The sequence below is a fragment of the Anoplophora glabripennis genome, unplaced genomic scaffold, assembly GCF_000390285.2.
Source record: "Anoplophora glabripennis isolate ALB-LARVAE unplaced genomic scaffold, Agla_2.0 scaffold530, whole genome shotgun sequence".
NCBI lineage: Eukaryota > Metazoa > Arthropoda > Insecta > Coleoptera > Cerambycidae > Anoplophora > Anoplophora glabripennis.
The window spans coordinates 85810-100119 of NW_019416648.1; the positions used below are offsets into that span (position 1 = coordinate 85810).

The 14310-nt window shown below is 35.2% G+C and overlaps 1 protein-coding gene across 1 annotated transcript; it reads left to right on the forward strand.

Annotated features, from left to right (window-relative positions):
* The first annotated feature begins 12765 nt into the window (after positions 1 to 12765).
* On the forward strand, positions 12766 to 13411 carry LOC111691803. The gene is made up of 2 exons (XM_023455162.1): positions 12766 to 13090; positions 13215 to 13411. The coding sequence occupies exons 1-2, from the start codon at positions 12790 to 12792 to the stop codon at positions 13349 to 13351; spliced, it is 438 nt and encodes a 145-aa protein (XP_023310930.1). The 5' UTR covers positions 12766 to 12789; the 3' UTR covers positions 13352 to 13411.
* Positions 13412 to 14310: the final 899 nt, after the last annotated feature.

The window sequence follows — 14310 nt, forward strand, 5'->3', positions numbered from 1 at the left end:
ACTACATTTACTCACCATAATTTGAATTTTCAAAATACATATATTTTTGTGTGGAATAAAAGTCTATTCATTAAATTTAAATAAATATTTTGATAATAATATTGAATAATTTTATTTGAATTACTAAAAACCCTCTTAACCAGGTTATGATGCTTAAAGTAGCCTCATGTTTTGAAATGCTGTTTTTATATTGTTTACTTATAAGAGAAATGGACCGAGAAATTGAAGCAGCATAGACAAAGACAGATTGTAGGGGATTAAATTTTAGCTACCTGCTACAATTTAGTACAGTCCGATCGCACAAAGTTTTGTTAAAAGCAGACCTCATCTATACGGAAAATACACAATATAAAAATATAGAATATAAGCACCAGTACTACATTTATTTACGATTTGCATACATAATGAGCTTTTATTACTCCCTTTCATTTCTAAACAGACTATAGTCTTAATGAAATTGATGCCGTTTCCAAATTTGAACCTGACTTTCGCCTCTTTTAAACACAAACAAACACAAAGGTAACACTTATTTTTAATTTCAAATCGGACACTATAAAACGTACAAATAAAATAAAAACGTCTCCTAATATACGTTCAGTAGTGACAATCAAACGACATATAGTATCTATATGGGATATTATATGTAAATTTCATTGTTTTAATGGCTGCTTTATCAATTACGCAGAGCCGAGTATTATTTGAAGATATTTTAATCTAACAGCGTTTTGCACTTTTGCACTCAGTGTGCATTGAGAATGTTGTGATCCCATGTTATTTGAGTTGGTAGTACAGGACGAATATACAGGCTAATTCAGAACTTATCCAAAAAAAAAAGTTTTGGATGTACAGGGGACTCTTACAAATACAATTTTGTAAAGAAAAAATCAAAAGGGACAGTTTGGAAATTATTTAAAAATACACCTCTGCACGGCACTGGAAACTGACCTCGCGCAATGACACCGGCATGGCGGCAAAGTGTGATAAAATTGGACAAAAACTTTCGCAAGGAAAGAAATAAATATAATTTTATAGCACCTATTTTATATCAGCAAATTCAACTGCTTTTGTTATTATTAATTAATACAATTAATTTGTGGTTTTAAATAATAAAATAATTTGACATACCTACAACAACTGTTCGAAATTTTATCCACCGACCTGCAAACACATTTGGGTCCGTCTTACTCAGTTTCTACGAACTAACACAAATGTTGTCTTGCTTCACCAGAACACAAATGTTTCACCATAATACATATGTTGTCTTGCTTCACCATAAATTAAAACGATATCCATCAACTCCGAGTTGCTATACACGCAAGCCATTTTTGACACTAACTACTAAAAAATCGGAGTCGCTGAGGCCACATGGCTCTCTATGCGTACTGCGAATAACGCTAGAGACTACAGTTGTCCAGCTATATAATGGTTGAATGTACTACAATTTCAATTGCCGCACCTATTCCCAAATTTTTTTGGATAAGTTGTGAATCACCCTGTATACGCACTGCGCACTGAGTGAGTACAAATATGCAAGCAAAAACTCTTTAATTAAATTTTCATATTTCACTAAATTTGTATTTTTCTTAAACGTTTTTCACGATTTGGATCAACTTAAAATGTCGGTGCCTACTGACATGTCTAAATGTCGTTTATCAAAATTACAATAAAGTAAATGCATCTAAAAAAGCTATTGAATGTTGAATAGTGGTAAGTTGATGCCAAAAATTAAATTTTAACATGTCTAAATTTAACAAAAGAGAGAAGATTAATCAGAATGCTACGTTATGTTAGGGACGTGCAACAAGTGTATATTTTCATCTAATAAATAACTGATGTTAAGTAACCTCTATGCTTTAGGCGGAACAGCTGAATTATTCTTTGGTTGTCTCACGTATGCCACTCTGATGACGGTTAATAAGTCCTAAATCGATCTGTGTCTGGCTTTTAGCTATTAACTAGAGATTGCTGGTATAATTCAATGCAGGTCGGGGCAGGTAGCCCGCTGAATACTTGTTTCCTGCAATATCACCAGGTAAATTGACTTACCTACTTGGCAAGAGAGGTCGTGCTTCCGTAGTACCTCCGAAATTACTGCTCTTTACCTGTGTAGCTGTATTGAAGGTCTGGGTATTAAATAATAGTGATCGTTCGTAGATGTAGCACTCTTTTGAGACTGGCGTGTATTCATTCCATGTTTGCAGTTAAAACATGACAAACAGCTGAATCATTCGTCGACTGACTCATCTATGGCAAACTGATGAGGATTAAAAAGTCTGTGTCTGGTGGGTTCAACCGACGAATGATCTTAGCTGTTTACTAGATACTGAGGGTACAATTCAATGTTTGTCGGGGCAAACAGTTTGCAGAGTAGTTGTTCCCTACAATATCATAAGTTAAACCCTGTACATTAGTTTAACGTATTAAATAATTCAATTAGTAATGAATGGAGAACAAACGCGTTGTCGCTGACTATTCACACCGACAAACCAAAACGAACAGTGTTGAACTGCGTGGGCTGTTTACCCTAGGAACCAGCCATCCACTCCATGCGGTACCCATATTGAAATAACATCTATTTTGTCCCGACAAACTGGGAGAATCCAATTAAACTTGTTAGCTTTTATCTCGGCGGGCCCCGACAACTTAATTATTTACCAAAGCCGCGCGGATAACCCCACTCTGGCTTTAATATTTCATTCTGTTTGCATTACATTTTACTGGGCGACACGACTCCGACGTTTACCATTTTACGTCCGTGGGGATTAATTTGGTGTTGCATTCGGTGTACCAATTTATAGACTGGGGTGTCGGCAAACGGGCGATTTTTAATGTATCAAAAATTACCCTTGGCTGTGACGAAGTGCTTTTGCTGCAATATTTAAAGCCGGGGTTTCACCAAACTGGATTAGCCCGCTGGGACCAGTCAGCAGCCTAAGTCTGCAGAATTTCCCATAAAAATTTTAAATCTGACTTACGTAAGAAGCCTGCGTTTTGTACCAAGAAATAAAAAAAAATAAATTCTGCGGGAAGGCCTAGCATTCTATTGCTCAGTTGGATTTGAAATCTTTTAGCTAGAGTAATCAGAAAATCAAAATTAGAAAAGCCTGAAAAAATTATTTAAAAAGTTAGTTACCCATTATCAAAACTCGCTAAATTCACTTTTAAGTCACTGTGCGAGTTGTGCTGCTCAAAGAAATTAACGTACCACTTCTGGAACGTGGAGGTTGGTTCCAGCGCAAGTCCAGACCTCAGTCCCATTGAACTTACCTGATATATAATTGGAAGATAATCACCTGAATCGGTATAATAAATAACATGAAGGACAAGTGATATCTTTCTGAAATATGGAATGAACTGGACCAAAACAGCGTGCGAACACTCTTTTTGATAGAGGTGAGAATACCTTATATAAAATTTAATTAAAAGTATTGTTTATTTCCATATATGTAAAAAATTGCAACTTTACGGGTTTTAAATTTGTTTTTTTTTATATGAATCAAATGATAAACTATATTGAAACCAATCACTTTTTTGTGAAGCTAATAATATAAATTAATTAAAGTATGTATTATTAAAGTGTAATTATTTTGGTATATAGGTACAACATAATAATAAGTTACTAATAGAATAATTTTTATTTGAGTGTGTAACAAAACAAAACATCGTAAATCCAATATAATATATTTTGACACTTATTACCAACCTTAAGCTCTAGATTTTTATGTGTTACTGATAGGTGGCAGTAAGTGCAATTTTTTTCATTTACTTAAAAATTTATATAATGTGACTTGAATGTATCTATATCTGAGTGCGTTGGAAAATAGAGTAAGTATATGCCCGAAGAGACATATATTATTGTTACAAATATGTATATTATAATCAATTCTAGCAGCAGCAGGAAATGAAAGTAGTAACGATGAAGAGGAGGGATTTCGTGAGAAAAATAGTTTTTAGAGTGAGATTGTCTATTCTTTTTTCATAAAATTGATTTAAAAAGAAATAAAAGAATCAACACAGGTATCGAGTATTTTTTATACCAAATATTGTTTTAAGCTATAATTCACAATAATAAGTGTTAATAAGGACTAAGCCTAAACTATAGGAAACATAGATGTAGATAACCAACACCTTGTAAATGAAGAGTAATTTTCGAATTATTAAGATAACTTTATTTTACAGGAGACTATGTACTCCAAAAAAGCTTTTCGGTTTGTTATGTCATTGTCCATTAATATCACTTAGTTTTAATAACCCCATGTCGTGATTGGCAATAAAAATGTTAAAATAGGTTTTAAAAACACGCAACTAAAGTATGATACCCTTTGTAAATGTAAAATAAAGTCAATTTTTTTTATACAAAAACATAATAAAAAGAAACTTACTTACTGTTCACTCTAATATTTACTCGGTATATTTTCAGTATTACCAGCAGTCCAAGCAGTCCTAACTAGCCATGAAAATAGAAGAAAATAATATGTGGCAAACTTACTCAAAAATGTCAACATTTTACAAATTCTATTAATTCTCATAACCCGTTACGCCGAATATTTAGATTTTTTTACATGATCCTAAATGTAAACTGACCCGATTTACTGGTACGCTGGCAAGTTTATCCGCAATAGTCTTTATCGCCAAATTTAAAATCGTTTTATCAGTAATTAAAAAATTAAAATACGTAAGCCGCACATTAAGGAGATATAGAGGAAAAATGTTTGGAGGTCAATTTCGTGAAGACTCGCATTTGTTGATATTCGAAACTTTTTAAGGTTCACACATTAGTAAGTCATTTGTAAGTAGAAGGTGTCCCAAAAGAAAACGCAGGATTGGCGCCATTTTCATTCCTAAGAATTGGCAGTACTGTGCAAGGTTACATTTTGTAGTAAAAAAAGTAGATAAGCGATTGAAGATTGTGAAAATTCATTACAAAAACGAACGGATCAATCATACCACCAGAGTTAAATTTACACCACACCGGCACTCTTTGGGTATACACGGTCGTTCTTGAATGATCTGAGTATCGTCTCTGCCCCAAATTCGACAGTTTTGCTTGTACACATAGCCACCAAAATGGAAATGCGTCTCGTAGCTAAAAAATTATTTTCTTAGTAGAATCACCGTCCACTTGTTTCTCCAACATCCAATCAACGAAGATCCGACGCATTAAATGGTTGTCTGGGTTCAATTCCTGAGTTATTTTGAACGGACGCAAATGCAGATCTTATGTTAAAGTGATTGACGGTACACTAAGGTTACGGAAATTTCCGCCACACTCTTACTCACGGTACCTACCTTGGTAGCTAATCTTTTCAGTTGTTTTATTCGGGGCGTTACTTCTACCAAAAATTTTACGTAATTTGCACACAGTCTCAGTTAGACACTCTCCGTACCTGTAATGAATTTTCACAGTATTCACTCGCTCATTCGTCGTATAACGCTCCCATTTGTCCATTTGTCTATCCGCAACTTGTTTACTGCAACATGTAACTCTACACAATGCTGCCAACTTTTCCGAATGAAAATGGCGCACAATTTAAATTCTGCGTTACTTTTAGGGCCGCTTTACTTTTAACTTCTAACTTAAAATTGGTAAGTTACTCATTGAGGAGATTATCAGTAGGTACTACAAAAAAAAATGAAGGCCAGTTTCTCGATTCCGCTCTTGAGATAAATTTCAAATTATTTGTGCTTCCAATATGTAAGTATTTGCAGGCCTGTAAATCAGAATTTGTAAGTATCTCATTAAGCTAATATCTAATGAAGAACATTCGCAACTCTATTAAACTTGCGCTTTGGGGTAATTAACATCAGAAATATTCTACGCCATTTGTAAGTATTGTAAGTTATAAGCTACCGCCATGTTGTTTCGGCCTCGTTTTGATAATTAGTTCAAAAACAATAATAGAAAAGCAAAGGAAATCGTTTTTGTTTCTCCTTAGAATATATGTATTAATGGAATGGGAAAGCATAAAAAGAAAAAAATTTATAAAGACCGAGGTGTTAACATGTGGGAGTGTGCATATCATCTAACAATATTTATAAGTGTTAAATATGGATCAATTATGAGTGTCCCGGATTTCACTGCTCATTATTATGACCTGAGAAACTAAAAGCCAGCAAATGGTGAAAAGCTGAAATCCGATATAGCGTATTTACTGATTACGAGTAACTTCCGAGTCTCTCTTATAATCCTATTGTATAAATTAGATGTTTAGAATTAGTCAAAATACAATGCTAAAAAAGGTATTTTTGTCTATCGTTTAACTTCGAATGCCAATTTAACACATTAGCTTTTGTAAAAATCGGTAGAGGATTAGGAAGAACATTGTACTTAATTATTGTAGTGTTTTAAGATAATCCCCTAACTGCAATGCCTTACCTAACTGTGCATTTTACTTTTACCTTGAATTTTATTCCTTATTCCTCCGATATTGAACTTGAATAAAAGTTATGTTTTTCATACTGTGATATTCTCCTACTAGTAACAAGGTCTGAAAATGGGCATTGTTCTGCTACGTTGAAGAAATAATGGGGCACAAGAAACTTATAACGAAGGGCATAAAAATATTTCTCTATGTAAAATTGGTTTGTACAAAGTATAATATTCCCTTTTGACCCATTGATATTTTATTTACAGTATGACATTCATTCATATTTTTATTTATTTAATTCAGTAGAATATTTACTTATTATATTAAAATTGACGATATCTACATATTTTCCACATTCAGTGTAAATGTTTGTGTTTTATCTTTATTTCTAGGTTAGAACTTTTTCAGTTATAAAGCTAAAAAACTGCAGAATTAAGCAAGGCTAATAAGGCCTATCTGATTGGATATAGTGTTGTTTATGCAGAGCCTTCATAAATGATTACAAGCCACGTGACCTCCCAGATTACACAACTAATATTGCAAGCCTGGTGAAATAAAAATCCCTAAATCTTAGCGTCACCGATATTAATTATTCGTTTATAGTAAATAGTGACAAACCGTTACGTCTACGCTCAAGATAATAAGATCGCTGATTGGTTGAATAATATCTCGTGAAAAATTAAACCAATAGAACCGATGAAACAGAATGTGATCTTGATCTTATTGTTTTAATTTTACCGTTACTGTTCCAAACAAAATTACTGGTCATATGGCTTGCAATAATTTATGAAGGTTCTGTACTAGGCTATACTACTCTGACGCTCACATTTTTCCATCAATGGGATTAATTCAGAGATGCATTCATCATGCATGCATGCACTAATTTATAGACTGGGGGTATTTGTGAACGAGAGTTTTTAATATAGGTCCGTTTATTTTCGGGGTAAATCACCTTTGGCTTCGACGCCATGCTCTTGCTGTGATATCTAATACTCTAAATCTATAACAGGTGCTTAGTCTGGGATTATATGGGCGTCTGTGGTGTCAAATTCCATAGGGCTATAAATTTCCTGGAATATGTCTGGAAATATAGCCTCGCATACCTAGTGAATAACGTAACCTAACTATTCCAGAAATAAATAATTACAGACAATATGCAATTGTGAAAACGAAAATTTAAATGAAAATAGGAATGAGGAGTTTTGAATCATATACGCGTATATGGGCAATCATCTTTTTGTAACATTTCACACATTTACGTTTAGAGTATCATTTTGTATATAATACTCACATACGTATTGCGTAATATTTTACATTTTAAAATCTTGACAAATCTTTATTTTAATAAAAAAAGTTGGTTTGTTGAAATATTAGTCGGGTGTTCTTTCTGAGTAGGTATACTTATTTTTAGATAACAGTTTCGTACAAAAATTATAAATAGTTGTGTTTCCTTCGTAGCAAAGTTACTCATAAAGCTGAAAAATTTTTATTAAATATCGTAACTTGTTAAGTCGAATAAGTAGACTTAGAATATTTTTACGCGTAAAATAACATGATAAAAGTAATTAATTTATTGATACGCTGGTCATAAAAATAGTTTAACATGTTAACTGCTTACCTTTTACGCCCGTAGAGATTTGACGTGCAACTTTATTAACCCGAACAACAGTTCCAATTACTACAAAAGACTCAATGGTTGATTGCGATACTTTATACAAAGTTTTCATAATGTTTACAAGCCACGTGACCACCGGGCTTAGGCGTCCAACATTGGCAGGGCTAGTTCTCGTAACGAAAAACCACTAGTAGTAGTGTAATGAAAAGGGACGGCCTCAGCCTGGCAATTAGGCCACAAGTGGACCCTTTTTGCCTACCTCGCCGTCCCATCACCTATCCACTCTCTGCCTCTGACCCTCCGCCCGGACGCCCAGCTCTATCTCTCTTCGTCTGGCCAATGACTCTAGAGCGTCTTTACATTCCTGGACAAGGGCAGACCCAGTCCTCGGGGAGCTAACCGCCCTGAGCGTGGCCTGACTGTCGGAGCAGATAAAAATCTTCTCCTCTACACAATTCCGTATGTCCTCCTTGCTTGCTACCATCAAAATAGCAAAAACCTCGGCCTGGAAGACTGTAGCATACATACCCAGTGAAAAGCTTTCTTGGATGCCGCTGCCTTCTAGATAAATTCCTGATCCTAAAAACTCGTCTTCTACCCGAGATTCATCAGCATAGCATACTAGGGATTCCGGGGAGGAACATATCACCATTCTGCTTCCACTGTTCTCCCGAGGGGGAAGTGGTGACATACTTTCTTCCTAACCTAAGCCGGTCCTCTGCTTCCGTAACCCTCATGGCGGATATTGGGATGTCCCTCTCCGCCCTGAGGGCCATGGCAGCATAGTCCTTAGTGCGTCCTTTCGCTCTCCAACCGCCTGTGTCGCGACTAGAACCACTATATCACTATATCCCTCCAAGGTTCGTTGTTCCAGGAGACCGTCCATTATTAGGCACTGTAGAAGTGGCGAGAGGCAGCTGCCTTGAAGGCATTCACCCCTCACTCTCAGGTCCCTACGACAATCCCCCATTGCTGCACTGACCTTCCTTCAAAGCACCTTCTATATCAAAGAATATGGCCAATGCGACCTCTACCTCTCTGAAGGGCCTTCTCTATTTTGTGTGTGATACTATGTAAGGCCGTCTCTGTGGACTTGCCCCGCCTACATGCGTACTAGTTCGTGTGGATTGGGTATCTACTTAACGCCCCATCCACCAGATACCTGTCCACAAACCTTTCCATCGTTTTAAACAGAAAGTATGTGAGACTGATACGCCTAAAAGACTTCGCCGCAATGTAGTCTTCTCTCCCAACCTTGGGGATAAAGACCACCTTGACTGACCTCCAAGCTTGTGGGACGTTGCCCATCGCCAGACTGGCCCGGAAGACCCTCACCATACATGGCAAGAGAATATCCAGGCCCCTCTGCAATAACGACGGAAAGACTGTATCCGGCCCCGCTGCCTTGTAGGGTTCGAACTCATTCACTGCCCAGATTACCGCCTCGTCGCCAATGAGCTCCTCGGCCAGGAGCCAATCTGCTTACTGCATTGGCTCCGCCCTGGTGCCCACGAAAAACCACTATATCTTAGCGTCACCAATATTAATGATTCGTTTACAATGAACGATAACAAACCGCTATGTCTATGCTCGAAATAATACGATAACTCATTGGTTGCATAAAATCTCGTTGAAAATTGCACCAATCACCAAACAAAATGTAATCTTGATTTTATTGTTTTAATTTTGCCCAAATCTAATTGCTAATGTGAAGGAAATAAAATTACTGTTTCAAACAGAATTACTGGTCACGTGGTTTGTAATCATTTATGAAAGCTCTAGACGTTCTGCACAGCAAGTATCCATAACAAGAGACAATTCCACAGCTCTAGATTTTTTATCCACGAGGCTCAGCTTCTTATTGCTTTTACACTAATGAAATTGTTCAGGCATTTATACTTTTTCTGTAGATAATTTTTGTGGACAGTAGTTAGAGATTGAAAGGACAAAAAATGATTTTAGTGCGCCCAACAATTAAAAAGTTAAAAAAATAGTAGCAGAACCTATCACAATAAAGATAAGTTAAGTGCCTACCAAACAAGAGCGTACCCAGTTCTGGAAAGGGGTGTTTCGATTAAAAATATGTTTAAAAAATATTTATGTACTACATATTATTCTATAAGGAGATAATGCGCCCGTATAAGCCATATAAAAACATTGTATACAAATTTTTCTTTTATTTTATAAATTTTAAGTTCAAACCATACATTGTTATTAGCTTGTGACGAACTGTCCTTAGTCCTATGGATATCGTTATTATAGAAAACTTCTTATTTAAGTAGCCCTTCTCTGTCTCCCTGTTAGTAAATGAAAGGAAAGGGACAGTGGTGTAAGATTTTAGATTAATTTCATATTAATAGAAGAAGCGATTAAAGTGCAGTTTATAAGATCACAGCTGACCGCAAAATTCGAATTAGTTTTATATTTTTTAATTTTTAGTAAATAACGATTTAATATAAAAATAAAAGTACAGTGCAAGTTCTTTTTCACGTTATTTCATTTTCTGGTAATATGTATATAAAAAGTAAGTAAACACCCCATTGTTAGGTTAGACACAGCAACGAATGCAGACGACATAGAGGCATTGGCCCTGCGACTTATATCGCCGCTCCAAGTGAATTGGCGAGGGAGGCCTTCCAGTTTTTACCACTTCTATGGTCCGTCACAAACTTTGGTTGGCAGTAGTTAGGCCAGATTAGGCTAGTCTTAAAAAAAACATTACACACTTGAGATTTTTCAACATAATTGAGTTGTTGCTCTTTCTGTCCTTGGAAGGGCAGGGTACCCCTTTTTGGACATCGGAAAAATACATAGGAAATCAGTCATTTAAGTTAAAATCGGAAAACAGTCGGTATATTTACAAAAATGTTCTCACGGTAACATAAACCAATTTTTTTCTCAAAAAGTATAGAGTGTGCCACCTCAAATTTTTCACTGTTTATAGAAAAAGACATGCCCCTTCGAGCCCTGGTTTCAGTTTTTTCCAAAAACCCGTAGGAGTCCTGGAATTAAGACTTAACTTCAGAGACGAATTTTCGCACCCTTACACAACTATTTTTTTTTCAAAAACTATAGTGTGCCACCTCAAATTTTTCAATGTTTATATAAAATACATGCCCTTTGGAGCCCTGGTATCAGTTTTTTTTCAAAACTAAACAGTGAAAAATTTGAGGTGGCACACTATAGGATTTGAGAAAAAAATTTTGTGTAGGGCTGCGCAAATTCGTTTCTGAAGTTACGTCATAATTCCCGGACTCCTACGGATTTTTGAAAAAACTGATACCAGAGCACGAAAGGGCATGTCCTTTTGTATAAACAGTGAAAAGTTTGAGGTGTCACACTATACTTTTTGAGAAAAAAATTGTTTTATGTTATCTTAATTCCAGGATTCATATAGGTTTTTGTAAAAGATAGATGTCAGGACTCAAAAGGGAATATCTCTTTATAGCCCGGGAGGCAGCGACATTATTGATGTAATTATTCCTACAAAGCTGATTTTTTCTCATTTTGTTGTTTTGATATCGTAAGTAAACGGAACGGCAGTCTACCGCGCCAATGTGGGGGCAAACGTTAGTAACAATTTTTTAAACATGTAAATAAATAATACTTAAATGCCTTATACCTACAAGGCTGAAACTTTTTAGAGTGATCAATTATACCTAAAAATACAGTATAGTGATAGTCTACCGCGTCGGAAGGGGGGCCATCAAGGGTCTACCACCCACGCAAGGTGTTGAAAAATTAACTTTTTTGACTTATTTCTACAAGGCTGAATTTTTTTTCTCAAATACTTTAGTTTATAAGAGAACCAAAAAAAAAAGTCTACCGATCATCTAAGGGTGCAAAGCCTTGATAGACGCAATGGAATGCACGATCTCCCGAGCGCAGTCGCTGCGCCGATTCACTGTAAGCCGCTCTGAATAATAACTCATACCGGGATTAAATTACAATCTACAAAGCTGCTTTTTTGTCTATAGATATCTTACAATAATTATTGTCAAATAAACGTCTTATACCTTCGATACGAGGTGGCTAAAGCTTCGGTAGACGTGGCGAAAGTTTTTGCGCGGAAGTTGCTTAAAATTCCAAATTTATTATTAATTACAGTTTTTTGAGCTTACACCATTATTTAAACGTATGATATAGTAACAACGAGCGAGCGTTAGCGAGCGAGATTTTTGCTAGTATAATAGGTATTAACAAAAGTTCAAAAATTTTTTTTTTCAAATAACTGACCTTTTTCTTTTTTAACATTGAATAATTAAATTTATTTCACTTTTACTTATAATTTATAACAATAATACTTTTCGATAATAGCGCGCGAAATGCTTGATTTGCGATTCATCATCACATTCGTCAATTACACTCGTGCGAGAATTATTCTATCGCACTAGTATCGAACAATATTTTACGACACTTATTTATAAAATAAATGATAACAACGCAAATGTTTTTTATTACAACAATATAGTAATTATATAAAAAATAAATATATTTTTCTTATTCCTCATCGCTACTGACATTTGATTCCTCATCGCCTTCCATATCATCACTATCTTCATCCTCATCATCTTTCTGGTCACACACTCCATCATTTTCTTTAAGGTATTGACAACCGTCATTTGCAATTTCTGTATCTGCAAATAGCAATATATTATTAAATATTTATTATATTATGCTAACATAAATTCACCCCCTTTAGGGTCTGAAAGTCATTTTTTAATTGAGTTTTAGACCTCCTTAAAATGCAAATATGTGTACCTGAATCTTTATCGTTCTGTAGATCAAACGTCACATCGATCAGTGATGTTTTTGAAAGCTTACAAAACTACTAACGATAAAATCTTTCGTCAAAAGGTCAAGAGTTTCGATGCATCTGCTTTACCACCTTGTCAATCAGAGCTCCGAGAACACATACTCCGAACAGCATATATTGCACAAATTTGGAGTAATGCTCACTTAAAAGAGCCTACAACATTATCCCCACTCGACTGTGGCTGGAAAGTGGATGAGAATGCAAGATATGATTTTAATTGGTTTAGTGGCGACCAATTGCCTCAGTCAATCGATGATGTGACGTTTGATCTACAGAACGATAAAGATTCAGGTACACATATTTGCATTTTAAGGAAGTCTAAAACTCAATTAAAAAATGACTTTCAGACCCTAAAGGGGGTGAATTTATGTTAGCATAATATAATAAATATTTAATAATATATTGCTATTTGCAGATACAGAAATTGCAAATGACGGTTGTCAATACCTTAAAGAAAATGATGGAGTGTGTGACCAGAAAGATGATGAGGATGAAGATAGTGATGATATGGAAGGCGATGAGGAATCAAATGTCAGTAGCGATGAGGAATAAGAAAAATATATTTATTTTTTATATAATTACTATATTGTTGTAATAAAAAACATTTGCGTTGTTATCATTTATTTTATAAATAAGTGTCGTAAAATATTGTTCGATACTAGTGCGATAGAATAATTCTCGCACGAGTGTAATTGACGAATGTGATGATGAATCGCAAATCAAGCATTTCGCGCGCTATTATCGAAAAGTATTATTGTTATAAATTATAAGTAAAAGTGAAATAAATTTAATTATTCAATGTTAAAAAAGAAAAAGGTCAGTTATTTGAAAAAAAAAATTTTTTAACTTTTGTTAATACCTATTATACTAGCAAAAATCTCGCTCGCTAACGCTCGCTCGTTGTTACTATATCATACGTTTAAATAATGGTGTAAGCTCAAAAAATTATAATTAATAATAAATTTGGAATTTTAAGCAACTTCCGCGCAAAAACTTTCGCCACGTCTACCGAAGCTTTAGCCACCTCGTATCGAAGGTATAAGACGTTTATTTGACAATAATTATTGTAAGATATCTATAGACAAAAAAGCAGCTTTGTAGATTGTAATTTAATCCCGGTATGAGTTATTATTCAGAGCGGCTTACAGTGAATCGGCGCAGCGACTGCGCTCGGGAGATCGTGCATTCCATTGCGTCTATCAAGGCTTTGCACCCTTAGATGATCGGTAGACTGTTTTTTTTTGGTTCTCTTATAAACTAAAGTATTTGAGAAAAAAATTCAGCCTTGTAGAAATAAGTCAAAAAAGTTAATTTTTCAACACCTTGCGTGGGTGGTAGACCCTTGATGGCCCCCCTTCCGACGCGGTAGACTATCACTATACTGTATTTTTAGGTATAATTGATCACTCTAAAAAGTTTCAGCCTTGTAGGTATAAGGCATTTAAGTATTATTTATTTACATGTTTAAAAAATTGTTACTAACGTTTGCCCCCACATTGGCGCGGTAGACT